Source organism: Eschrichtius robustus, chromosome 6 (genome assembly GCF_028021215.1).
Source record: "Eschrichtius robustus isolate mEscRob2 chromosome 6, mEscRob2.pri, whole genome shotgun sequence".
NCBI lineage: Eukaryota > Metazoa > Chordata > Mammalia > Artiodactyla > Eschrichtiidae > Eschrichtius > Eschrichtius robustus.
The window spans coordinates 87932214-87958599 of record NC_090829.1 but is presented as its reverse complement, the minus strand read 5'-3'; the positions used below and the strand labels follow the sequence as shown (position 1 = coordinate 87958599).

Sequence of the window (26386 nt, the reverse complement as noted above, 5' to 3'; positions counted from 1 at the left end):
ATCATGAAAAAGTCCATTAGGCTTGTCGTCCGAAGGGCTCTGTCTGCCTTTACCAATGGGATTATTATGGGGCAGACACTCTCCCAGCTAAGGGTGAAAGGAAAGCTCAGAAAACAACTTCACTAAAAAGTAACCTTATTTGGAATCTATTGGATCTTAGGTACAAAAATATGCCATTCATTTCTCATTCAGAATTTTTTAAAGTGGAGTATTTCAATGAATTTATACGATTAGAGTATTTGTTTCTCCTGGAAATTACAGGATTCATGTTAATGACTAAAATGGCTACACTTCTGTTCCACCATTAGTCTTTTATCCTAAGAAACTGTTCCAAGTAATACGTGACCCTCAATACTCCCCTGGGTCCCCAGTGCTGCCTGTGAGATGTCAGCTAAGCAGATAAATGGCCACACTCTTTGGGATCCGTCCTGATTTTTCTTCCAAGGCTTCCACATTCTCTTCACCCCACCAGAGCAAGGCTGCTGCACCCATGGAGACAGAAACCTCAGGTGGAGGTTACAAGACCCTCGATGACTTCATGCCAGGCTACTGGGGTCAGGATTAGAATTCTGGAAGGGCTCATAGGGAGTGGGACCCTGTGAATAGTCAAGTTTGAACAGTTAGAGCAGTGATCTTTAAGGCTTCTGGTAGTTTTCAAGAAGGAATTTCCTTACATTCCTGCTTGGAATACTTTGATTTCTAATCTATTTTGGTATTCATATCATTTGAATTTGGCAAAAGGATCCCCAGACCACTGTCTTACTGGCCCTGTCTCTGTCTCCATCAAATACCACTGTCAGCATGAATAGGGAGAAGGTAACAAATGAATTGCAGTCACTAACAATCTTGACCTGTGTGTGATTCCTGAAATACTGGTGGCAAGAAAATTGCCAGCATGTCCTTAGAGTGGCATTGAGGAAATTTTCTGGAACTTAGCTATCATTCACCAGCCCTGCTCTACCTTACTTCATCTTTGGTTTTACTAAGGAGACAAGGGAGGCTCAGAGAAGTTGTGCTTCTTGCCATGCCCATGGACAGAGGCAACGACCAGGATAGGGACTGAAAGTCAGACCCCCCCTTCCTGCAGCCCTCCTCCCTCTGTGGAGTGCTCTTTTCCAAACCGTGTCTGGTTCTTCAGGCCTCTGACTCCGTGCTTCATTCCTTTTGTACCAGACTCTCCGACCCCACACCATGGACTGCTCACCTTGGCATGTACGTGCAGGGGAATGCCAAGTTTGTCTCCCCAGTGAGAAGAATTGTGGTCCACGAGTACTATAACAGCCAGACCTTTGACTATGATATTGCCTTGCTACAGCTCAGTGTCGCCTGGCCTGAGACCCTGAAACAGCTCATTCAGCCAATATGCATTCCTCCTGCTGGCCAGAAAGTGCGCGGTGGAGAGAAGTGCTGGGTGACCGGCTGGGGGCGAAGGCACGAAGCAGGTGTGTGTGTCAGTGAATGCCATGCCCTCCCCTCCAGATCATAGTAACTCGTGTTGATGTAGTGCTTTAGGGTTCATGGAGAGGGTTTTTGTATACGATCTCATTGAGCCTTCTAAAAACTCTGAGAGGTGGAATGGAGGAGAGTATTATAATTCTTGTTTTATGATGCTTTCCCCTTGCCCCCAAAAGAAGCAGGACCCACTTCTTAAGGGAAGGTCTCTGAGCAAGGCAGGACTAGATAGATAGTATGGGCCCTTTGCAAACTCAGAGGGGTTTGCTAGTTCCCTTTCATCCAAAAAAATTGACTCATTTTCATAAAGAAGAGAAGGATACTCTGTCACACACACACACACACACACACCTTACTGTGTCAACTCATAGACAGTTATCTGGAGGATGATGAGAGTATGTCCTTCACAAGGGCAACTAAGTGGCCAAGTGAATGAGAGTGAGGGCTGAAATCCAGCCTGCCCTTAGCTTCCCAGACTGCAGATTCAGGCATAGGAGGTTAAATCAGCCTATAATTGATCCACGCAGAGGGGATGCCTTTTTACAATTCTTCCACCCAGAGGGGGCATCTTTTTTCATGTGCACAAAGGTCAGACTTTATGGTAGGGAAGTCCCTACATCTGTCCTGCCAAGGTTTTTATGGCCTAGGATTCTAAATACACAGTAAGGAGAAGAATCCAAAGTTTTAATCCAAAGGTTAGAGCTAATGCTTTCCCTTGATCTCCCAGTCATCTTGGATTCCCTTGCAGTCATTTCCAAGGGCTTAGGACAGATACATTTTCTGTAAGTCTTGAACCTTATCTTGGCCTTGCTTTGACACTCTCTAAAGATTCACTATGGGCAGCTTCTCCAGTGCCAACTGCCTACATTTAGTTATTGAAATCATGAAATTCACCACCTGTTTGGCCCTGCTGAGGGAAGGCAGATCACTGCTCGAACACCTATAACCTATCAGGTCTGTGCTCAGGACTTTAATTACATCATCATATATCACAAGAGGAAAGAGTCTATTCAACCACCATATCATGGGACATTTTTTTTACAAGCATGAGTGTGTGAGTGTTTCTTTTTCTGAATCATCTTAGCCACAGAGGTTAGAAAAGGAAGTGAAGGGGCTATATCCACAGTGTTATGTTTTTATGGTTCCTAGGATACTCCCATATGTCAGTTATAATGCTCCACTTAAGGGGCCTTCCTGACCAGTGAATATTGGTAATAACTGTTACTGATTCACAGTCCTGAAGGCAGGAGGTACTTGGTGAAGGAGTATGGCACAGTAGCTCAGATGGTCGAGTCAGACCTTGGGTCTGAATCCTGCTCTGTTACTCGCTCTTCGTGTGCCACTGGTTAAATCCTTTATCCTCCTAAGCCTCCATTTCTTCATCAGAAAAATGGTTATCATAATAGAATTTACCTAAAAAAATTGTTATGAGGGTAAAAGGAGAAAATGAGTAAATTGTCTAATAAAGTAAATGTAATCATTACTGTGATTTCTACTTCTATGTGTTTTCCAGACAATAAAGGCTCCCCTGTTTTGCAGCAAGCAGAGGTAGAGCTCATTGACCAAACCCTCTGTGTTTCCACCTATGGGATCATCACTTCGAGGATGCTCTGTGCGGGCGTCATGTCAGGCAAGAAAGATGCTTGCAGGGTAAGTCATCCTACGTTCCCCTTGCCTAGCATGTTGTAGTTTCCATAAATGCTTTCATGTTTAATCTATACAACACTGGGCAATAACTCGGGCAGGGGCCTACCTTCATTCGTATATTAATTATAATCCAATTGTCTGAGATCAGGGAAAGGTGATTAAATAGTAATTGGATCTGTAAAACTCATTTTCTAGTCTCCATGTATTTTCCTCCAACAAGTAGGGAATGAAGTCAGCATTTATCATTCTGCCATGATTTTCTTATAACCAAAAACTAAAAAACAAAGCAGAACGCACACACGCAGTGTTTTAGGATCACTACCTATATGCATGGCCCAGAGGTAGAAGTCAACCTACCTTCCAAGATAACCATGCCTCAAAAGGTTATTGTAAGGATTAAATGACCCAAAACAGTGCTTAGCACATACCAGCACTAAATAAATGTTAGCTATTATTATTATTGTCATTATTATTACTATTGAGGTTTGTTATTTTTTTGGAGGTATGTGAGAATTGTTTCCTCTGCAAGAATCTTCTAATGTCACTCTTGGCCTAAAGAATCTAGTTTCTTATGATGAATTCACCTTTTTGATAATAGGAAAAATAATTCTAAAATGACATTAGAAGTTTCACATTATTTCTTGTTACTTCCCCAAACTGCATAGTAGTTAGCCAAGCAAGAGCCTGTCAGAGTAGGAGTTTGCTCACAATTCATTAGACACCTTAATGCAAAATTGATGATCATGGGACAAATGTGCTTTTTACTTACATTATCTTCTTGTGTAGGGAGATTCGGGTGGACCTTTGTCCTGTCGAAGAAAAAGTGATGGAAAATGGATTTTGACTGGCATTGTTAGCTGGGGACATGGATGTGGAAGACCAAACTTTCCTGGTGTTTACACGAGGGTGTCAAACTTTGTTCCCTGGATTCATAAATATGTCCCTTCTCTTTTGTAATTGTGCAAGTTTGATTTTTGACTGTGTTTTATGTGATAGATTCTTTAAAAAAGAATGCAGTAATTATCAGTAAAATGAGATATTTTTTTTCTGCTGGAACTCTCAGATTGCATACATTTGGTATTGAAAGTCAGAAAGATTAATATGTATTTTATTCCCTGAAAAACTGTCTCAAGGATAGAGCTGTATTCATTCTTAAGCATCAAAGGGCCATTGATTCAGGAATGGAAGAAAACTAAAGTAATGTCATGAACCAAACCTCTAAAATAAGACAAAAAGTGGGTGAGATGCTCAAGAATCCATACCTTACTTTATGTTCCTATTCAAGGGCAGATATTTATAAGGATCCAGGCAAAACTGATTTATTGAAATAAGTTCCATTAAAAAAACCATGCCAGATCTTCAGTGTTCTAATGAAATTAAATGCATAAAAATGACTCCTTCACAATTGCAAATAAAGCTAAACTCAGTTATTGACAGAGGAAGTACCTATATTGTTATTTTCCAATCCAATTTGTCTAACCATATCACAGGACTTTTCTTCAGCTGTAACATGGTAATATTGTGTACAGAGAACCATCAAACAACTAACAAAACTTATTTGTCAATTACTAATTAGTAATCTTCACTAAAACAATAGAATGAAGCATTGTGGTAGTTGGATTGAAAGCACTTACAGGGGATTTACGAAAATTGTGGCAATGCTGGTCAGCAGTTGAAAGACAAAGGAATTTTTGGAAAGTGAAAATTTTCAGAATATTATCATCTGACTTCTGATCCCTTTATAAAACTCCAATGGCCAAGACTTTATTTTATTATCAGAGCCGTGTAATACCTAGCATAGTTGTAAACCTATAGTACATGCTAAATACATCATAGTTATTGATTTATTTTGTTTTGATTTAGAGTGTTTCACACATAATCTCAGAATAATCTTTTCATTAATAGAGGCCGTACTTAACAATATCACCAAATAGGTAGAAACAGCAGAAAGGAGAAGAATGATATTATTTTTTTCCCTGGGGCAAAGTCAAAGAAAGTAATAGCAATGCTATTTTTAAGTAGGGTCCAAAATAATGAAACTGGATTTCATAGGACCTCGGAAAAACTTAATGTAACAGCAAACGAAGAGAGAGTAAAAGGTGTCATAACCCAGATCAGATAGTAAGACTGAAACCTGGATATGATTTCCCTGAGATAGTGAATGTTTTCCATTTCACAAAACATATTTTGATTTGCTAAAAGACTGTTTCCTTCAGATAAAGGAAAAGTGTTTTAATGATACACCTCTGAATAGGTCCCTGAGGATTCAGTAAACTGGCTGTGGCATAGCGCAATTCAGAGGGCCAAGTGTTCTCCTTAATCCACAAAGGGAGATTTAGCTACTGAACCCATGGCATAGAACAACAAATTAGGCTGACAGTTCTTAAAACCTAGGTTTATTTTGCCTGATATTGCTGTGACCTAGGTACACGGTGAATTGTACTTTTTACTTATGGTGATTTCTAAGGAGATTTGCTATTCAACAAAATACCTCACAACTTTGCATAACTTTGTGATCTCAGTTAGGAGATGGAGGATGGCTAGCATGATCTATCAGATTCATCAGAGGGAGTTTTCAAACCACGCATACATGCTACCATTCTAAGCACTTGCTGGTGCTAATGTGAGTGTACCATGTTCCTCATCAGTGCAGACATGGGGAAAAGGTTGAGAAACACCAGTTTAACTTACTTGGCTACTTCATGCCAAGATGCATTTAGAACCTGAATGATGTAGGAATATCGACTTTATTTTTGCAAAGGTGTGAGTAGAGGCAAATTCCAAGACTGGTTTAGTTAACAGAGTGGAATGGTCTCCAAAAACAAAGACAGGAGCATTTTCATATGCTAGACTATTGGGGAGAATTTGTAGGGACTCACACTTCACAGTGCCTGGAAAACTGCAAAATGAAATACCACAGGCCAACCAACTATTTCTCATTTGTTTTCTGCTTGATTATCCTGAGTGGCTGATCCAATTGCTCTAATTGCTGATGTTCAGCATAGTACTGCTTGCCATCTGTCAACATATGGGTACAAAATGTGGTGTTTTGGGGGCTTCCCTGGTGGTACAGTGGTTGAGAATCTGCCTGCTAATGTAGGGGACACAGGTTCGAGCCCTGGTCTGGGAAGATCCCACATGCCGTGGAGCAACTAGGCCCATGAGCCACAACTACTGAGCCTGCGCGTCTGCAGCTTGTGCTTCGCAACAAGAGAGGCCACAACAGTGAGAGGCCCGCGCACCGCGATGAAGAGTGGCCCCCGCTCGCCACAACTAAAGAAAGCCCTCGCACAGAAATGCAGACCCAACACAGCCAAAAATAAATAAATAAATAAATAAATAAATAAATAAATAAATAAATTTTTAAAAAATGTGGTGTTTTGAAGAGGCATAGACCTATTTGAAGCTAATGAGATGCTTTGGTGACCTCACTTTAATGATGTTACTTTAATTTTTGTTTTATATGATAACCATTTAGGAAATTATTTGCTCTTAAAGGAGATGAAGAAAGAAGAGCAAGTACTATGACAAGAAAAGCAAAATTGAAAATCTTATACTGGTCAGCAAGTCTTGGCAAGAAGTATGGTTGAATTTTTTAATGTTATTTACATTTGAACCCCTTGAACGAACTAAAGTACTTGAGTCAATAATAATTTTTAGATTACATTAAAAAGAACTATTTGTCCAAGAACAGTATACTTTAAAAAAGCGCATTTAAAGAACTATTTATGCAAGAACAATATCCTTTAAAAAGCTACCCCTACAGAAGTCAGTTTTGAAGAAAATGCAAAAAGAAATCTAGATAGAATTTGATTCCTCATTCACAAATCCTAAACTTCAACAAGAATTATTTAATCTACACCTGGTTCTACTTCCAGGGAGAAACACTTCTTTCTAACTCATCTGAATCTTCAGTTTAGAGTCAGACTGGAAGGATAAAAAACGTCCTCAAGTAGAAGTTGGTACATTCACCTACATTCCAGATCAGCTGTCTGGAGATGAAGAAATTTGCAGTTATCAGAAATCAGGAACAGGTTGCAAGTAAGAATTTAAGTAGTTCAGGCAATATGGGGAGGTGTGAGCAAGTGTCAGCAATCCAGAAAATGTGACAAGACAGGAACACAAATCAATATCAAAAGAAAGTATATTGAATCAAAGGTTATTGCTGGGTGCAAAGAGTTTGGGGTAGGTGGGTATTAGTTACAGAGATACTCATAGTTATGGAAAGGAAAGGAATATTTACTGCGATTCTGCTTTTGCCAGGCACAGGAATAAATGGTTTACTTTAATTACCTCATTCAATCCTCCTAACTTTACTGGGTAGGAATCATTTTATAAAGAGGAAAGAAGCTCATAGACTGTAAACAACTTGCCTAAGAATACACAGATAGTGAGGGTCTAAATTTGATCCTAACTCTTCTTGTCTTCAAAACCTACACTACCATAGGGATGTCAACAGTGTACAAGGGCTAGTCTTATGGAATTCTGGAAATGCATTCGAGTCTAGATAAGAGAATAAATAAACCTCGCCTCGTGGTACTCAGAAGGCATTGAGAGATGTGGTGTAGAATATGCTTGTGACAGGAAACAGTAGCTTTCTGGTTCTCTGGGAGAGTGAAGGAGATTTTAGACATCTGTTCATGGAGAAACCAGGCTTGGAAGACAGCTACAATCCATCCCACACAACAGAGGGAATCTCCCACTGAGAATGAGCTCCTGCAGTCAAATGAGGAAATTACGGGAAAGATGGTCTGGGGCTGGGTAAGGATAGGAGTCAGGGTTAGAGAGGTTTTAATGGTTCTAGTCAGGGTCTAAGGCCCTGGGTCTAGCAAGCTGTCATTACCGAGAATATTCAAGTTAATCAACATTTACAGAGGGCACTGTGCTGGATACAGAGCGGAGTACTGGGAACATAGATACCTCGAGGAGATTAAACAAATGCTGGAGGCAGACAAGGAAAGAGAAATTCCTGCTCATATTCCATTTTAGCCATTCTGGCCTCTTTACTGATTCTCAGACAGTAAAAGTCAGACAGGCTCCAGTCTCAGGTCCTTTGTCCTGGAGTTCCTTCTTCTTTCAGAAATCTGCAGAGCTAATTCCTTATCATCTTCAACTCTTTGCTCAAATTTCACTTTCCTAATGAGGCCTAAGTTGGTCAACTTATTTGTAATCGCAACTCCCAACTGCACTGCTCTCCAACCTCCCATACTCTTCTTTACCTTATTTTTTTTTTCCCATAGCATGCACCACCTCCTAATATTCTAAAAACGTTATTTAAGTTTGCTCCCCCTTAATAAATATTAGTTTCACAATGGCAGTGATTCTGTTTTATTTAGCTATCTCTTCAGATACATCTCAAGCACCAAGAAGAATGCCTGACACATAGCAAGCATTCAGTACTACTTGTTGAATTAAATTAGACTGAATATGTGACATGGTTAGCACAGGAACAACGTGTATTGGTAGCAGAGAAAAGTGTGGATAACTTTTGGTGGAGGAAGGGAATCAGGGAAGGTTTATTGGGAAAAGTGTGTTTCAGCTTGGATTTAAAGATGAAGGGGAGTTGTCCACACAGAAAGTGGGCTGGAGTGGAAGGAAAAACATTTCAAGCAGAGGGAGCATCATATACAAAGATGTGGGGAGTGGCAACAGAATGGGGGAGGGAAGGGCCAGCCAGGAAGAGGAATCTGGTCAGACCAGAGGAGTCTGCTGACTACTGAATGTCTGAGAAGGAAGACTAGAAGTTAATTATTGCAGGGAAAGGTATACATGCAGGTTCCTCTCTCTTTTCACCTCTGATTCATTCTCTGCTCTTAGCCTGGGAGGCTGACCCCCAACCTCCATCACCAGTTTCCAATGGGATTTAACGGGCAAAACCCTGGCAGGTGGAGAGAAAGATCAGAGTATTTTTCCTCTCTGCTGGACCGTAGTCCTGGCAGTGGCTGCAAATTTTTGTGACTACAGATCCTATCAAGAGGGCCCAACTGATGGTTCTAGTTTTTAATCAAGCTCTAGTCCCTTTTAAGCCTCAGGGTATGGAGGGCTTTCTGCTATTGCTAGTCCTTGGGTGCCTTGGTGCCCCTTCTTGGTTCCCTTAACCCTTGCTCCTTCATTAGAAACCTTCTTACAAAATCCCAGCTGAGAATGCAGACTGAGTCCTGCCTTTTAGGGCAGAGAAAGCAGAAGTCAGTGCCGGCCAGCAGCTGAGTGGCTGCAGTTAGCACAACCCCATCCAGCAGGCAGATGGAGTCCAGAGTCCAGATGAGCTGGCAGCAGGCAAGAGACAACTAGAGACCCGATATCTAGGCAGTGTCTGAACAGTAGGCATCGAGGGTGCTGGATTTTTGGACGCATGTCAACATCTTCTGAAATGGAGCTGATTTATATGTGCCAGGTCCATGCCTCAAACTCATCTCAATATGTATGTTTGTTGGGGGCAGGGATGAGAAGTAGGGAAGCAAGCCAGCTCTGAGCAGAAGCTTGAGAGGATCAGCACACCCTGCATAGCAAACATAATTTCAGGCTCTCAAGACCAGAAGTTCTGACTATGGACTGTGGATTGTGAGTGGGTGCATATACCTTTTCCTCAGGTTGTGTGTGTGTGTGTGTGTGTGTGTGTGTGTGTGTGTTTGTGTGTGTGTGTATGTCGTGGTGGTGATGGTGGGGTATCTGTGACTCCTCTTCCCAAAGGTACATAATAGCCGACGTTTATGAATGTTTGCTATATGTCTGAGTGCTTTGCTGACATCAACTCTTTTAATCGGGCAACAACTCCCTTAGGGGCGTACTAACATTATGTCAACTTTCCAGATGAGGAAACTGGGCACAGAAAGATGAAAGTCCAAGGTCTCGCAGTTAGGAACCCTGTGAGAGGGGATTAATCTGGGCAGCCTGGTTCCTGAGCCTGCTGTTTCCTCCACCACTCATTACGGTGTCTTTGCCTGACTCTGGACTCGTAAGAGGAAGGAGTGTATTCGTATTATGCACCTTCATTGGCTCAGAGCCTCGCACGATGCCCGGCACGCAGGAGATAGTTATATGTTCATAGTTATATGTTGATTAATGAATGAAATTTTGCTAGGCAGAGAAAACTGGGGCAAGCCCTTGCAACAGACAGCTCCTCGAGGAGGTTGGAATGTCCATCCATGCCACAGCCCGACGCCCAATCAGGCCCTCGGCTCAACTTCTGCTTTGTATATGTACAAATAGCAAGGGGCAGAGCAGACAGCGCCCTGAACAAACCAGAAAAACAGCCCTCTTCCGCTGTGTTCGGGAGCTCACAGCCGGGCAAGGCTGCGGCACCTGGCGGGAGCTAACAGCCGGGCAAGGCTGCGGCACCTGGCGGGAGCTACGGGTGCTTCCCGGGTGTCAAAGCCAGCCTCCAGCTCCCCACGCCCCACCAGGCCCCGCCCACCGCCCGAGGGCTCCCGGCCCCGCCCACCGAGGGCGTAGGGCGAGCCACGCGCGAGGCCACTTTGCACCCTCGGGTGTATGCGTCCTGCTTCCTGGCGGGCTGTTTAATCCTCCTCTGCCCGTCCATGGAGGGGGCCAGGCCCCCATCTCCAGGAGATGAGCTGGAGCTCTCGGTGATCCAGGGGCAGCCAGACGAGCAGGCGCCTCTCAATGGAGCCGTCCAAGGCATCTTTGCTCTAGAGGAGGAGCCCTGCCCAGTTCAGGTAAGGTCGTCTTCGCTCTGGCGGCGTTTTCCAACGGGCTCTGAGCCAGGCTGCCGGCCAGGACCTGGGCCTGGCAACGCACAGTTTCCGGTTTCCAGCCAGCTCTCTGGGCGCAGCAGACCCCAAGCGCCGGTGGTGCGCGCTGGAATATTCTGAATGGAGCAGACACAACAATGCCCTCCACCTTGAGCCTGCTCGAGGGCCCCCGGATCCCTCCGGCTCCAAGGAACTTGAGGAATCTTATCCGGGAGGTGTGCGGCTCCTCTCTTCAGAGACAGAATCCCCAGAGCTAGAGGTGGTTTTAAAAAGTGCTTTAACTTGGTTTTTCTTTTTCCAGTAGGGAGAACCAGCGATAACTGGTGTCTCCTTTTCTTGAGAATTCTTTGCCTTCCTTTCCTATACTGCCTTACTACTTGCCCTCGCCCTCCACCCTCCCCAAGCCTTCACCCACCGCCCACCATCCCCCATCCCGGCTCGCCATCCCCTGGGTCTACACTTTCTGTCTTCTCTCAGTCTGGCCATTTGATTTCACAGGAAGAGATGTAGGGGAGAAGGGAGAAAAGAGCAAGTACAGAAGGCCTGGGGGGTGAACTTGCCCTGCTCAACTAAGGGAAATAATTTCCAAGTTCTTGTCTCAAAGAACAAGACTATGCCTCGTTCGCTTTGGCCTCATCTCAGTTTCTAAGTAAGTGCCTGGTGATGTTTAGGCTGAACTCTTCTGATTCAGCTCTAACAGGGGCAGGAAAGTTATTCATTCTGATCAAATGCTTGTAACACAACAGAGACTTTGAATTCTACCTTCTGATTAACCCTTCTAACTGGCTTGATGTTTACTTGGTATATGGAACTCCGCATATATACACATATGGTTCCAACCTGACTTTTCTAGGGCCCTCTCCTCTACTGCCATCCCTTTGGCAGCTCAACTGTTGATTTCGGGGATAAGCAGGAAATTCAGAAGTTGAAAGCATTGCTTTTGCTTCCTCCTTGATTCCGAGTAATACTGTAAAGTCTGCTTTTATAGGTACCCTGGAGAGTAATTTGGTACCTTATATTTGAATGAAAGATGAATACCATAGAAAAATGAAAGTTGGAGGAAGATGATCTGATCTCTGTGCAAGTGGCTGCAACTGTGGACTTGCTGTATGGATCCTCCAAGGCAATGTCTGGGAATGGGAATTGGGAGTACTTGCCTCATGTCAGATAGACCCAGGACACCCCACGGACTCCATGGTTTGGGACTGAATCCAGAGATATGCATTCTGGTGACAACTTCCCCATTAAAAGGTGTGTCCCAAGGCAAGGCACTAAGGTCTATGTTTTCCCAGCTGTCAACTGGTGGTAATGTAATGTGGCCAACAGTCTTCTTTGTGAGGCCTGGGAATGCGTGTTGAATACAATGGAGGAGTAGACGGTGCAGGACACATACAGGGTGTCAGTATTTTATTATCATTTAACCTACCCGGTAGAGATTGCTTTTTCATGTTTTAATTACTTCCTTGTTAGCCAGGTGTATACAGATATCTGAGACTTCCTTGTGAACTAGCTTTGTAGGAAATACAAAGCTGTGAAGGAAATAGGAAAGCTGTGTGAGGGACAGAATGGCGTGAAGATGAAGGGTTACATCAGCACTTGGAGAACATTCTAGAAATGCTTGAAGAGGAAAAATTTTTAAAAAGAGGAAAAAAAAATCCTCATCTAATGCGTTAATCATTCTCTTTGGTTCCATAGAATCAGTTGAAGTGTATTTTAAATTGAAAAGTCAACTAGTGTAGCCACAAGCACAAGATCCAGACTCTTAAGACTTTTGTGTGTAGGTCTCTTTAAACTGTATGTTAAGATTTCCAATTTTGAAAGGTAGCATAAGTCCATGTGTTTTTATTAACCATATGTTTTGTACCTATCACGTGCCAAACACTTCTGCTACATAAATGCGTTTAATGAGCACAACAAACTTCAGAGGAAGGGGTGGCATTCTGATTTGACAGAAGAAGAAACTGAGTGAAGAACTTGAGACTCAGGAGTTACCAAAATACTCAAGTTCACCCAGTGGTGGCTCTGAAATTGAACTCAGGCTGTTTCTCAAACCTGTGCTGCTTTTTTTGATTTATTTTATATGTTTATATATATGTACATAATTTGAATATATAAATAAAATTATATATAACTTATATTTATTTCTGTATAATTGCCTGTTATATATTATTACTAATTTCTGTAAGTTATGGAACGTAGGTGAAATATGAGGAATTGAGTAGCGTATCTGGAATGATGAGGGAGACGTGAGCAGATGGGTAGATGCGTGAGGAGCAGGGAACAGTTTGGGGACCATCGGGAAGAAGACATCCCATATCATGGGTATCTTCCTACTTGGAAGCGCTAATCTGGGAGGGTATTCAAAGGCAGTAGAAAGAACTTTCTGTCTCTTAATTTGGGTTTGGGGGCTTGAGGGAAAACGATTGTAAGCCATTGAACTTCACTCTGCCTGCCATCACTGTAAACATGGCAATATAGTTGGGTCAAAACTGGAAAAGGCATTAGGGATAATTGAATAAGACTACTTTTCTTTAATGGCTCATTTCACGGACTCTGACCTCAGTTTTCAGATAGAAGTCCCAGAGGCATTTTAAGGGATGGCAGCATCATTTTAATAATAGCAATAATAATCCCTGGGTAGTTTTGAGGCAGGCAAGACATATATGAATGGGCTAGCTAAAAATCAGCCCATTGACACGTGTTGTTCAGAATTTAGGACAAGAATCAACTGACTCTTCCGTGCTTGAGTCAACAAGTGGATTAAATCCCACAATGAAGATTACAAAGTATAGGTTTTACTGTGTGCTAAGAAAATTTCCCCCTGATCTATATAATACCTTTTCCTAATTGAGCCAAAGAGAAGAAAAGCTTTTTGTATCCAAGAGATATGTAGTCCTGCCATTGTTTCAGGACCTTATGTCATGTATTTGGACCTTATTTGAAGAAGGATGTGAATATATCTGGGGGAAGAGTAAGAGGAAAGTCACAAAAATTCTTGGGCCATATACTGCAATCATAGAGTGTAAGATGCAGTTTGCAAAAATCTTCAGAAGCCACTCTGGAGAAGAACCTGCCTGTGGCCTCTCCTCATGACCTAGAATTTGGGCAAGAAATGCTAAAGAAGGCAGTGAAGGAGGCATTGTGTTTTCATGGCCCAGTGTGCATGGGTAGCACGCATCTGCTGGATCAGAGGCTCTCCACCCTCAACGCAGGGTGGACTCTCCTGGGGGCACTTCGAAAAAATAGAATTCCTGTGTTGATTCTAGTGTGCAGACCGCTGAGAAGCACTGTACTCTGTTGATGGGTTGGGTGTGGCTGACAGACCATTTTACGATGACTTAAAATATGTGAAGATTAGTCATTCAAAGGATAGTGGTCTCTGCCTTCGGGCTGATGGCAGGAGAAGGGGGCCAGCCTGTAGGATGGCCGTGATGGGCTGGACCGGAAGAGGCATTTCCTACAGAGGAGGGCTATGTAATTCTGAGCTGAGTTCCCGCAGGAAGTCAGAATATTGGTCTCCTCACACCACCAGCGTCCTAGTTTGTGGTCTCTAAGGGATAGCATAGGTGAAGGCACAAAGGGCCAAAGAGGTGCATTGACCCTCATTCATGGGCTCATTTGAGACTCCAAACCATTTCATTTTGCACTAATCTTTATGGTTCCTGCTGTGTCTTGTACAGGGACTGAAAATGGCATGTGTCTCAGGAGCTCTGTAAATAGGAAGATATGTTTCTGTCCCCTGAGAAGTTCAAGGCTTCTTGTACTGGGACTCCACTTGATTGTGTGCCTTGTTGAGCCTCTAGCTTTGGTGACCTTGGAGCAATGCTCAGTCTGTGGGTAGGGGTGAGCGGTGGTGCCATCCCTGGACTCCACACACGCTTACCTCAGGAGGGTTTCCCTCTGTCCAGATATTGACGGGGCCTTTACTGCACCCCTCATACCCCACCCGAAGGGCCAGTGCATGCAGGGGCTCCAAAGTGTGACCACTCTAGAACTTCTCAAAACTTTGGGCGCCCACTATAACTAAGCAACACACATTTATTAAGTGCCTGTTACTTGTATGAGGCAGAGGTATGGGATATGAGAGGGGAATTTTAAGAGCCACCCTTCCTTCTATGTGGTTTCACTTTCCCTAGGAAGATAAGGCCAGTATCTGTTTATATTCGGACCTGAAACCAGACAAGGCAGGCAGTGGCAGCGACAGATTAGCTGTGTGTACTGGGAGATCTCTCCACGGGTGGGCTGGTAGGGAGGCCTCCACGAAAGGAGAGCTTTGACCTGGTTCCTGAAGAGCAGCAAGGCTCCAGACCAGGGGCCCACCTCTCGTAAAGCAGCTGATTTACCTTGGGAAGTCTACATTGACAAACTGGGGCTGCTCCCGCCTTCCCTGCAATCTGATCCCCTGGGTCCGGGTAGGGCCTAGGTGTTTGTTGTTTAAATTCCCCTTCATGTGATTCTGATATGCAGGCTTGGACCCTCTCATTGAGAAAGATTAAACTGTAGTCCTTACGTGGACAGTTTCCTTTTCTGATGGCTGCCACTAAAATCACGACGGGAGAGAAAGTTAAGGAGGCACAGATTCAGGAAGTGCCTGCTGCCGCTTGGTGAGGCAGGTGACTACTCCACGTAACCACTGCCTCCTGTGTGTTGAGAGCCAGTGTCAAGTGCGCTCAGGGGCTCCGAAGTGTGACCTCCACTCTACCCTTGTTTAGCAAGTGCTTCACGTGCGTGATCTCTAGTTTTTATAACAGCCCTGTGAGCTAGATTTATTACTTACGTGTTTTACAGGTGAGGGCCTTGGGGCTGGTGAGTTTCAGTAAGGAGTTTGCTGATAGTCACCCTGCCTTTAAGTGGTATAGCTGGGATTGGGATCCTGATATAGAAAACACATTTTTTTTCCCCATCATATTCCACTGTTTCCCATGGTCTCCATGTAGGAAGTAGGAGGAGAGGAGTGGGACCTTTTAGGGGCAGGTGGCAGTACTGAGAGTGGAGGTGGCCGGGCGCACTCGTAACCTGGAGCCCCACACAGTGCCTGGGGGACGCTGTAGACCAATGGGAGAACGAGTGAGCGGGGCAGTGTCACGCAGCAGGGATTAGTCCTGGCTAATCCCTCCCAACTGCATCTTTGAAATGGGTTAATACCTCCCTTACAGGGCTGTTCAGATGCAGTGAAACGGGGTTGGTGTTCAGTAGACCAGAGCGGTTGAAATTATTTACTTTGACCCCACCCTCTGCCTCACTACACACATTGCAGCTGTTTTCTGGTATCTCTCCCGTCCTTGTCCTCCCTTTCATTCCCTTTCCAGGCCCTTATTATATAGAGTCTGGGCCCCAGCAGAAGGTTCTTAGCTTTTTCTTGGTCTAAACTCTACATTATTCTCTTAATCTTCTACTCAGCTTTTGTGTGCCAAAAACCTTCAATGGGTTCCCAGTACACGCCAATTTAAGTCCAAACTGCTCTGGCAGCATTCAAGACCCTCTCAGATATGCTCCAACCTTTCACTCCCTCTAATCTTAACTCTCATTACTTGCTTCTGAAACCCACATTCCTATCAGATGCATCTCTTGGCCAATTTCATTATGAGTCCACACGGAGGATATTCTTTCCTGGGTTTGGAATGCCTTTCTCTGTCCATCCTTCAAAATCCTGCCTGTCCTTCCCACCTCAGAGTCCCCAGAGCATTTTCTTGCTAATTTCTTTGTGAGGTTCTATTCTGTCCTTTTGTAAACTTGCCTCAGTAGGGTGGAGTCCCTGGAGGTCAGGATCCTGCTGCCTTCATTTCTGTGTCACTGACCCATAGTGAGTATTAAAAAATGTTTGTTGAAACCAAATGAGTGCCTCTAAGTCTCCGTCTGCTTTCCAGGCTGACAAGGAAAGCCCTTGGAACTCCTGTAATAAGAACTTGGTTGGAAAGTGCAAACTGTGGATGGTCCTCGCCTCTGTTTTCCTAGGTCTCGTTATAGTCATCATCATAAGCTTATGTCTGACTGGAGGTAAGAGCATTTAAACAGGACTAAATTGATGCATTTTGAGAACTCATGTAATGCTTATGACTTAAACGCTGAAATCAAAGACCTACTCACTGCTACTTCATCGTTTATAATATGAATTTAAAACTGGTTTGCAGTATGTTGTATAGATGGGAGATATACATGATTTTTGCTTTTCTTTTTTATTTTCTTTTTTGTTTGTTTTATGAACTCTGGAAAAAGAGTACGGGGGTCATTGTTTTACTTTAAACGCTACCCATTGGATGTTGAAGATTTCTTAAATTTTTAATTTCCATAAACACTATGTTTTATTGTATCTTACACATGCGTGTTTGAAAAGTTTTTTAAATAATTTGTTTAATAAAGATAATTATTGTAAAAAGGTAATTATTGTATAACGATAACTTTATCTGATGTACCTAGTATATTATTGTAATGGTAAAATGATGAATAATGTATTTGGAAGCATTTAAAAAACTTTATAGAACCATGTATCTGTAAGCTGTCATTATTTTAACTTATTTTAGAAATCACTATTATATTTGTGTTGTATGTGGTACAAAACAAAAATTCACATGGTGCTAAATATATATTTTACATGCATTATCTCATTTTATTTTTTATTATGAATATGAACATAGTACATGTTCAGTTACCCATAAAGCCCATCCACATTATTAATATTTTGTTATATTTTTCTCTAGTCTTTTTCTTACTTGCATTTTAAAAATAATTTGCGATCAGATTGTTTTTTATCATCCTAGGGCTTACCTTCAGGATTTTAATGTTACATTGAGATCATTTTGCCAATTCATTAAAAATTATTTGTGAACATTTTTTTTTTATGACTGCATGATGTACTCTTCCACATCTTTTTAAAACCTTTTAGGTAGTTGCTAATTTTTTTATGATTATCAGTATTAAGGTTTTTATGATGCATAAATATAGCGCCCTCCCCCCCCCCAGTGGGCAATATTTCAATTTCAAAATAGGAAAGAAGAAAAGTGCTTTCATTTCTATGTGTGGGTGATTGTAGGGTACAGGGGTGTGAGGGGGGCTCTTCTGGAACTGGGATACTTGTGAGGGTGATCCGGTCACCACAGGATAAAGGTTGAGCCGGACTCTCCATAGCAAACCAAGTTACAGGATGAGAGCAAGAATGGCAGCCCCTGAGTTTCTCCAGAGGGGGCCCTGGGAATTCTAAGGAACTGCATTTGTCATTCACCTCCTGTTCCTCCTTGTCCCCACCCTTTCATCTGCTGTCTCAAAGTTTTATAGTACCTGAAGAAATAGGAAAACTCTGATGAGGTGTGCCAACCTCTAGCATGTGAGCTTCCCAGGCAGGCACCATGTTTGCTTAGTTACTTAAGGCAGTGTTGAGGTGGAATGGCTGTGTCTTTGAGGCCAGAGGCTGGTCCTGAGGTAGGGAGAAGTTGGTAAGAGGTGCTGCCCCTCCTTCATCACACTGAGGACAATGGCTTTGGTATGAGTGTTGATACTCCCTCTTCCCATCATCTCCCACATGTGGATATTGAAACTGAAATTGAGTCACACAGCCTTGTCCTATCACAGCCAGCCAGTGCTGTCCTAAAAGCTGGCTGAACCATCTGCTGGCATCTGGGGCCTATAACAAAGGGTGATGCCACAGATTTGGTTGGTTTGATATTTAGGATTCTAAAGCTCAAGACCCAGGGATTTCCCTGACAGTCCATTGGTTAAGACTCCATGCCTCCACTGCAGGGGGCATGGGTTCGATCCCTGGTTGGGGAACTAAGATCCTGCAAGCCGAGTGGCCAAAAAAAAAAAAAAAAAAAAAGCTCAAGACCCAAGAGCTGCCTTCCATTCTCATTCTCAGAAAGTCATTTGATCTCTTCAAATCACGAAGAGCAACCTGCAGAAGAAGGGATTCCATTTCCCTCCACAGTTTCTCAGGGGGACGTGAGAGTTCACAGGATCAGATTCAGGGAAGAGTTTTTTAAAACTTGCAGTGCAAACTTTGTTTTCAATTTGGTTATAAAATATGTTAATGCCGTAAGAGAGATTTTCAAACTTTTACTTTTTTTAAATCAGGGAAATACTTTTATTTTACTTGGCATCTCAACTTTCAAGAGTTTGGGCTTGTGGGGAGGGTCATAGTAGGCAGTGGGGGGTGTAATGGGTAAAAAGGAGCAGGGACAGGACTCCCTCCATGACAGTCCCAGCCTCACCTAGAGCAGCTCCACGGGCACTTCTGGGATGACAGTCTGCAAAAATCAGCCATTGCCCAATTGTCAAGCCCGTTGATATGAATCGAAGGTAGAACTTCTGGGCGCTGTGTGGGAAATGCTGCTGTCTGGGAAGAGGGCAGGTCAGAGAGTTGAAGGCTGTGCATTCGTTAATGAATGTGGGAGGGGCGATATGTGGGTAGGGGAGAAAGAAATCCAGACTATTAGGTATATTGTACAGCATGGAGAATATGACCAGTATTTTATAAAGACTGTAAATAGAGTATAACCTTTAAAAATTGTGAATCACTACATTGTATACCTGTAACTTATATAACATTGTACAGCAACTATACTTCAATTTAAAAAAAAAGAATGAATGTACATTCGTTAAGAAGTGATGCTGTCTGGTTCATTAAGAAGTGAAGTTTCTCAGGACCTACCTTTGCCATTCCCCTCCTCCTTCCCTTTCTCCCAACTCCTTACTCTCCTGTCTCAGGGCTCTGTAGTCCCCAGACTGAGGCTCAGAGGTGGAGGTGATGATAAATGGGGAGCTGGAGTGGACCCAGAGGGGACACTAAATACATCCCAGTACGGAAAGATATCCAATTTGGGGAGGAGCCAGTAGGGTACCCAGAATGAGGTGCCCAGTGGGGAGCTGTATCTTGTCACTGACATTGATAGGAATGGCCGTGATATGGTGATAATACAAGCAGACCAACCTGTGGTCAGGTTTATTATTATTAATTCTCTACAGAATGTGCACCCCTTCTTGCCTGCACCTGGAGGGGGCTCTCCCCCCAGTCTGCCCATGGTACGCCACTGAAGTGATGGCAAGTTCAGGATCACGGCTCGGCTTAAGGCATTGAGCCTGGGCTGTGTCCACAGTGTGGAGGAGAGGCTAGCACTCCACCAGGCTCACAAGAGACAATGAAACCTTCTTAAAATGGACAATTTGGGGTTGGCGGAGGGGTGCGGGCAGAGCTCAGGGAATCCTTCCTGTTAAATCTAGAGGCCTGGTTTTGTCCCAGCTCTTTAGGAAAAAAGTATTTAATGGATTTTCTCTTTCTCCCTAAGGAATTATAAATTCCTTGGTGTGAAGGGTAAAGGAAAAAAAAAAAAGTTTTCCTGTCTCTCAAAGTCATTTCCTGTCTGGATAATTTGGAGAGTCAGATAAGCGTCCTCAAGGATTCTGCTTTCTTTACTAATTTGTCCGAACAGTGAGGGGAGAGACCCTAGGAATGCCTTAACTGGTGAAACCTTTCCTTGGTTTGGGCAAAATATTTTAAATGTTACAGAAACCAAACTGTGACAAGTAGGTGGATGCTTAGAAATATGATTTAAAGGTGACCAGTTTTAATAGTCTAGGAACCCTTATGTGATGTCCCCCAGCTCTCTTACCATACGGGCTTTTCTATGAGTAGGGGAGGCTCTGGTACTGAGATGCAAGCAGGGACTTCCTACGTGGTGCTGTATTGGATGGGTTTGTTTTGCCTTGAGTTGGGAATAAGAACCACATCTTATGACATCACATGGTCCTGGCAGACAAGCAAGTTGCACAGGCTGCTCCCTGGTATAGGGTGACTCATGGGAAAATCCTAGGCAGACAGCAAGCCCAGTATCTTGAAATTTCTTTGCATTTTCACCTGCTTCTCTTTCCCTCACATCTCATATGTTCTCCTGCCTTCCCAAGACTGACCTCTTCACCTGTGCTCTCCATAGAATCCTCTCCAGCTTCTTCTGACCCGTGGACTTTCAGATAGCGCCCTTTCTTTCTAAGCATCCTCTCGGGCCTCTTCAAATGTGCTCACATAGTCTCTCCTTCAGAGCAATCTTCCATCAGCATCTTGCTACTTCATTTATATATTTCTCTCTCCCTCTTTTTTCACTGGCAAACTTCTAGAAAGAGAGGTCTGTATTTGGATCTTATCTCCTGCTCACTCCTAAACCACTGTATCCATTGGTCCCAAATTGTTCTTCCAAAGGTCAACAGCAAGTGTCTGATCATAAAACCCAATGGCCTGGGCTTCCCTGGTGGTGCAGTGGTTGAGAATCTGCCTGCCGATGCAGGGGACACGGGTTCGAGCCCTGGTCTGGGAAGATCCCACATGCCGCGGAGCAACTAGGCCCGTGAGCCACAACTACTGAGCCTGCACGTCTGGAGCCTGTGCTTCACAACAAGAGAGGCCGCGATAGTGAGAGGCCCGCGCGCCGCGATGAAGAGTGGCCCCCGCTTGCTGCAATTGGAGAAAGCCCTCGCACAGAAACGAAGACCCAACACAGCCAAAAATAAATAAATAAATAAAAATAATAATTAAAAATGAATATCTGCTTAAAAAAACAAAAAAACCAAAAAACCAAAAAAAAAAAAAAACCCAACGGCCTTTCTCCCTTCCCCTGCCCTGTTTGCAGCCTTCAACTCTGTCCACTGTATTGTACTCTTCGAGGCCTTCAGAACTCTGGACTTCAGGACTTTATTTCTGCCTTTGACTCCGTGTTGTGATTGCAGGAAGCATGTCTTCAGCCTTCTCACTTTTCTCATTCTTCATTCTTTCCCTTGAGAAGCTCACTTAGTCCCAAGGCAGCAGCCATCCCCTCTCGGAGGTGCCCCCTGGAACACTTTTCCTGAGTTTTAGTCATGCACTTTGCTGGAGTTCTGTACCTGGAAATAACTGTTATCATCTTAATCATTATCCATGTGAAACTACTAGTCATGTGTATCCCCTTCTCCACTGAGCTCACCTTTTATAGTTTCATGGTGAGTCATGAGGCCAGGTTTATTTCATCCAATTGTGTAACTTTAGGCAAATTCTTCAACGCTCTTGGCCTCAGTTTCCACATTTGTAAAATATAAATGATTTCTGAATCTGTGTCTATAAATGTACCTTGACCCTCCTACTTACTAGCTCAATTGACTGACCTAAACAAATTATGCATTTTTTCTAAGCCTCAATGTCTTCATTTTAAAATAAAAACATTAATATTTAATTAATAGGGTTGATTTGAGGATTACATGAGGTAAAAACTACAAGCGCATAGCAGGGTATCTGTGCATAATGCTTAATACAGTAGCTGTTATTCTTCCTGTTACCTAGGCTTGATACTTTGGAACATTTTTGATTTCTTCTTCTTTCCTATAGCTAGGTAATGACCAGGTCTTATCAATCGTTCCTTGGTAGTGTCTTGATAGAAACTTTCAACATTGACTACCTGCCTACTGCAAGGCTCTGTGCTGTATACTTTATATATGGTGGTTCTTATCTTTACCGTCACCTACAGTGTAGGCATTTCTGTTGAGGAAACTGCTTCAGAGATTTAAGTGACTTGCTCAAGTAACATGGCTAATGACTAACTGAGCTGGAATTCAAACTAAGTCTGGCTGCCTTTACAGACAGCTCTGTTTCCACCATCCTGGTCTTTCTTGTCCCTCCCTTCCTTCCTTCCTCTTCCCACTGCTGTCAATCGAAATCTGTCTCTCCCATTCTTGTCCAGTGGCCTCTCTGCCTCCAATCTCCCCCAGTTCCATTTCATCCCATCTGTCACCAGCAGGTTTACCGTCATCTCCTTCCTGGGAGGCATTTAACAACCTCCATTATCTCTTGAAGACATCTGGCATTTAAGGCCTACCTCTCCAGCCTCATTTCTTATATTCCCGCCTAAGAGCTGTTTTTGTGTGCCTCCAGTGTCCTTTGTGTATGTACTACAATTTTTAAATTTTATTTATTTATTTATTTATTTTTGGCTGTGTTGGGTCTTCGTTTCTGTGCGAGGTCTTTCTCTAGTTGCGGCAAGTGGGGGCCGCTCTTAATCGCGGTGCGCGGGCCTTTCACTATCGCGGCCTCTCTTGCTGCGGAGCACAGGCTCCAGACGCACAGGCTCAGTAATTGTGGCTCACGGGCCTAGTTGCTCCGTGGCATGTGGGATCTTCCCAGACCAGGGCTTGAACCCGTGTCCCCTGCATTGGCAGGCAGATTCTCAACCACTGCGCCACCAGGGAAGCCCTTGTACTACAATTTTTTAAAGACGTTTTCTCTACATGGAAATACTGACTAGGTTAAATCCCATTAAAAACATAAAAATTCTGCTGACTGAGTAAGCCTATCTTTTTGCTGTTATTGTTATTTTAACACACACAACTATTTAGCCAGGTTGTGTACAGATTCATTCAGATAATACAAGTTAAGTATATGTCATTAGAGCTATTATTGGAGACCTCTTTACGAACTTGGCATTTCTTTCTTCCTTTTTTAAAAAAAAATTATCATTTATTTATTTATTTATTTTGGTTGTGCTGGCTCCTTAGCTGTGGCACGCAGCCTCTTTAGTTGCGGCAGGCAAGCTCCTTAGTTGCGGCATGCATGTGGGACCTAGTTCCCTGATGAGGGATCGAACCCGGGCCCCCTGCATTGGGAGCACAGAGCCTTAACCACTGGACTACCAGGGAAGTCCTGAACTTGGCATTTCTTAATAAAAGTGATCCAAATTGGAAAAGAAGTAAAACTGTCACTGTTTGCAGATGACATGATACTATACATAGAAAATCTTAAAGACACTACCAGAAAACTACTGGAGCTCATCCATGAATTTGATAAAGTTGCAGGATACAAAATTAATACACAGAAATCTCTTGCTTTCCTATACACTAACAATGAAAGATCAGAAAGAGAAATTAAGAAAACAATCTCATTTACCATCACATCAAAAAGAATAAAATACCTAGGAATAACCTACCTAAGGAGGCAAAAGACCTGTACTATGAAAACTATAAGACACTGATGATAGAAATCAAATAAGACACAAAGAGATGGAAAGATATACCACGTTCTTGGCTTGGAAGAATCAGTATTGTCAAAATGACCATACTACCCAAGGCAATCTACAGATTCACTGCAATACCTATCAAATTACCAATGACATTTTTCACAGAACTAGAACAAAAAAATCTTAAAATCTGTATGGAAACACAAAAGACCCTGAATAGCAACGACAATCTTGGGAAAGAGAAACAGAGCTGGAAGAATCAGGCTCCCTGACTTCAGACTATACTTCAAAGCTACAGTCATCAAAACAGTATGGTACTGGCACAAAAACAGAGATGCAGATCAACAGAACAGGATAGAGAGCCCAGAAGTAAACCCATGCACTTATGGTCAATTAATCTGTGGCAAAGGAGGCAAGAATATACAATGGCAAACCTGGCATTTCTTAGTGCCCTTGAGTTCAGCAGTTCTGTGACTCCTGTATCCATTCTCTGGCATCCTTATTCCTTTCTGAGGCAATGATATCTACTCTGGAAATGTATGTGGTGGGTGTAGAGCTCAAAGATACCCATTGCAGCAGCATTTATAAATTGGAAAGATAAAAACACTAAACGGTTTTAGAACATTAGTGCAGCCATTAAATAATCTTTGCAAGGAATTTTAAACACGTGGGGAATGGCTTTTGATATGTAAACAGCAACAAAAGAATCAAGACAGATAAGAAATGATGACAACAAACAACAAAAAGCAGTATACAAGTTACCTTCTCATTAAGACCTCAAATATATAATATAAAATATGGGGGGACCTTTTGATTAAAGAATTATTAGTAATTTTTTTCTTGCTTTGCTACAATTTCCTATACTTTGCAAGTTTTCTGCTTTGAGGGCATAACTTTTATTCTCAGACAAAAATAACATGATGACTTACAACAAATAAGGATGCAGGGATAATTCCCTGTGTTGGGGTCCCCAAGATCACCCCCAGATTCAGTGAGACTGAAGACTCACTTGCTGGTAAGACTCATAGGACTCAGCATATACTCATAAAGATGACTGATTTATTACAGCTAAAGGATATAAAGGAAAATATGGAGGCAACCAGGTGCAAGCTTCCAAGAGTCTTTGCCCAGTGCAGTCACACAGAGTGCACTTAATTCCTCCAGCAATGAGTTGTGACAACACGTGTGAAATGTTGTCCACCAGGGAAGCTCATTAGAGATTCAGTTTTTATTGGAGTTGGTCGCATAGGCAAGCTCTGCCCGGTACCCACCAAAACTCCAGACTCCCAGCAGGAAAGGAGAGGCTCAGCACAAGACACACTGTTTCTGCAAACAGTTGAGGCACAGCCAGCCACTCTTACCAGGAAACGTGAGAACACTCCAGAGATTCAAGTTCCAGATTCCAGCCAGGGGCCAACATTGCGCTGGCCTTGCTAAGGCTGGCAGCCTCTGGTCCGCTCTGTTAATTCTTCTGCACATTCCCTTGCTCCTCATGCCTCACACTTCAGACTTCCTCAGGGAATAAGGACCAGGACTCTTACTTCCATCATAAACCCAGAATTGATGCCACTGTGGTCTTTTCAGAGTCCAGTAAAAGAGGCTGATAATGTTACATTTGAGGTGTGGGATTACAGAAAAAAAATTCATGGCAAACACCTGGTTCCAGTCACCCACGCCTTTCTTGGGGCCGGAGAGGTGGTCCCCGAGTGACCCCGGCAGGAAACCAGGGGAGCATAATTAGTGCCAGCATGCCAGCTTTGAACTCCTGGCTCCGACTTTGGGTGTTTTTCCTTTCGCTCTAACTGCTTAAAAAATCAGTTAGCTCAGAGTCCTTAGAACACAAGCAGCCAACTGTTGTCCCAGGAATGTAAGTCCCGTGAGCCCTGGGGCTCTGAGTGCAAACAGAGTGTGTCAACATTCCCCTGTGGGACATCCTGGAGAGCGATGACTTCATGCTCACGCTCTCAGATTCTAATCCCCAAGCTGTTCTGCTCGATGATGGTCACTTCCTCAGCATGTGTACAGAACCGAAGGGGATTCAGCAAAGTTCCTTGCCCTGCTCCTTGCCCCCCGTCCCCCATTGTTTTCTGGCCCCTCCAGAAAGTCTCCAGCGCCTGCCTTGACACCTGTGCATGTAGCTAAGCTACAGGGTCAGTTTAACAAAGGAGTTCATGTTCTTCCCACTTGCTCCCACCGCCCTTCTCCCGGTCTGTGTTCAGTGGAATCTGAGCCCCCCGTGGCTTCAAATAAAACAACAAAATTTATATCATGATAGAGACGAGCCCTTGTCTTTATTCAGCCTTACTGAGAAGAGAAAGCATTTCTGCTTATTCTTGCTTACTGTGTCCAGGCTTTATCCTTGATGAATATTCGTTGTTTGTTTTTTAAGTATAGCAGCCAATGGAGTAAATAAGTTTATTATTTTATGCGTGTGTTTACTTTTACTTTTTATACCACCCCCCCATTCTCTTTAGTAACCTATGTCGATGAGGATGAAAATGAAATACTTGAATTGTCGTCTAATAAAACATTCTTGGTCATGCTAAAGATTCCAGAGGATTGTGTAACTGAAGAGAAATTGCCTGACCTGCTCACCAAAAGGGTAAGATACCTTAT

General features: G+C 43.2%; 2 protein-coding genes across 2 annotated transcripts in view; both read left to right on the top strand.

Moving 5' to 3' along the window:
- The window catches only part of TMPRSS7 (transmembrane serine protease 7), a 42548-nt gene extending 38492 nt beyond the window's left edge, over positions 1-4056 (top strand). The window contains exons 16-18 of the mRNA XM_068545539.1: positions 1174-1442; positions 2966-3102; positions 3886-4056. Of these exons, the coding sequence (XP_068401640.1) occupies positions 1174-1442; positions 2966-3102; positions 3886-4056 (577 nt within the window). The remainder of the gene's footprint in view (positions 1-1173; positions 1443-2965; positions 3103-3885) is intronic.
- A 6564-nt stretch (positions 4057-10620) lies between these two features.
- C6H3orf52 (chromosome 6 C3orf52 homolog) overlaps positions 10621-26386 on the top strand; it is a 30624-nt gene continuing 14858 nt past the window's right edge. The window contains exons 1-3 of the mRNA XM_068545538.1: positions 10621-10775; positions 16679-16808; positions 26245-26372. Of these exons, the coding sequence (XP_068401639.1) occupies positions 10638-10775; positions 16679-16808; positions 26245-26372 (396 nt within the window). The 5' untranslated portion in view covers positions 10621-10637. The remainder of the gene's footprint in view (positions 10776-16678; positions 16809-26244; positions 26373-26386) is intronic.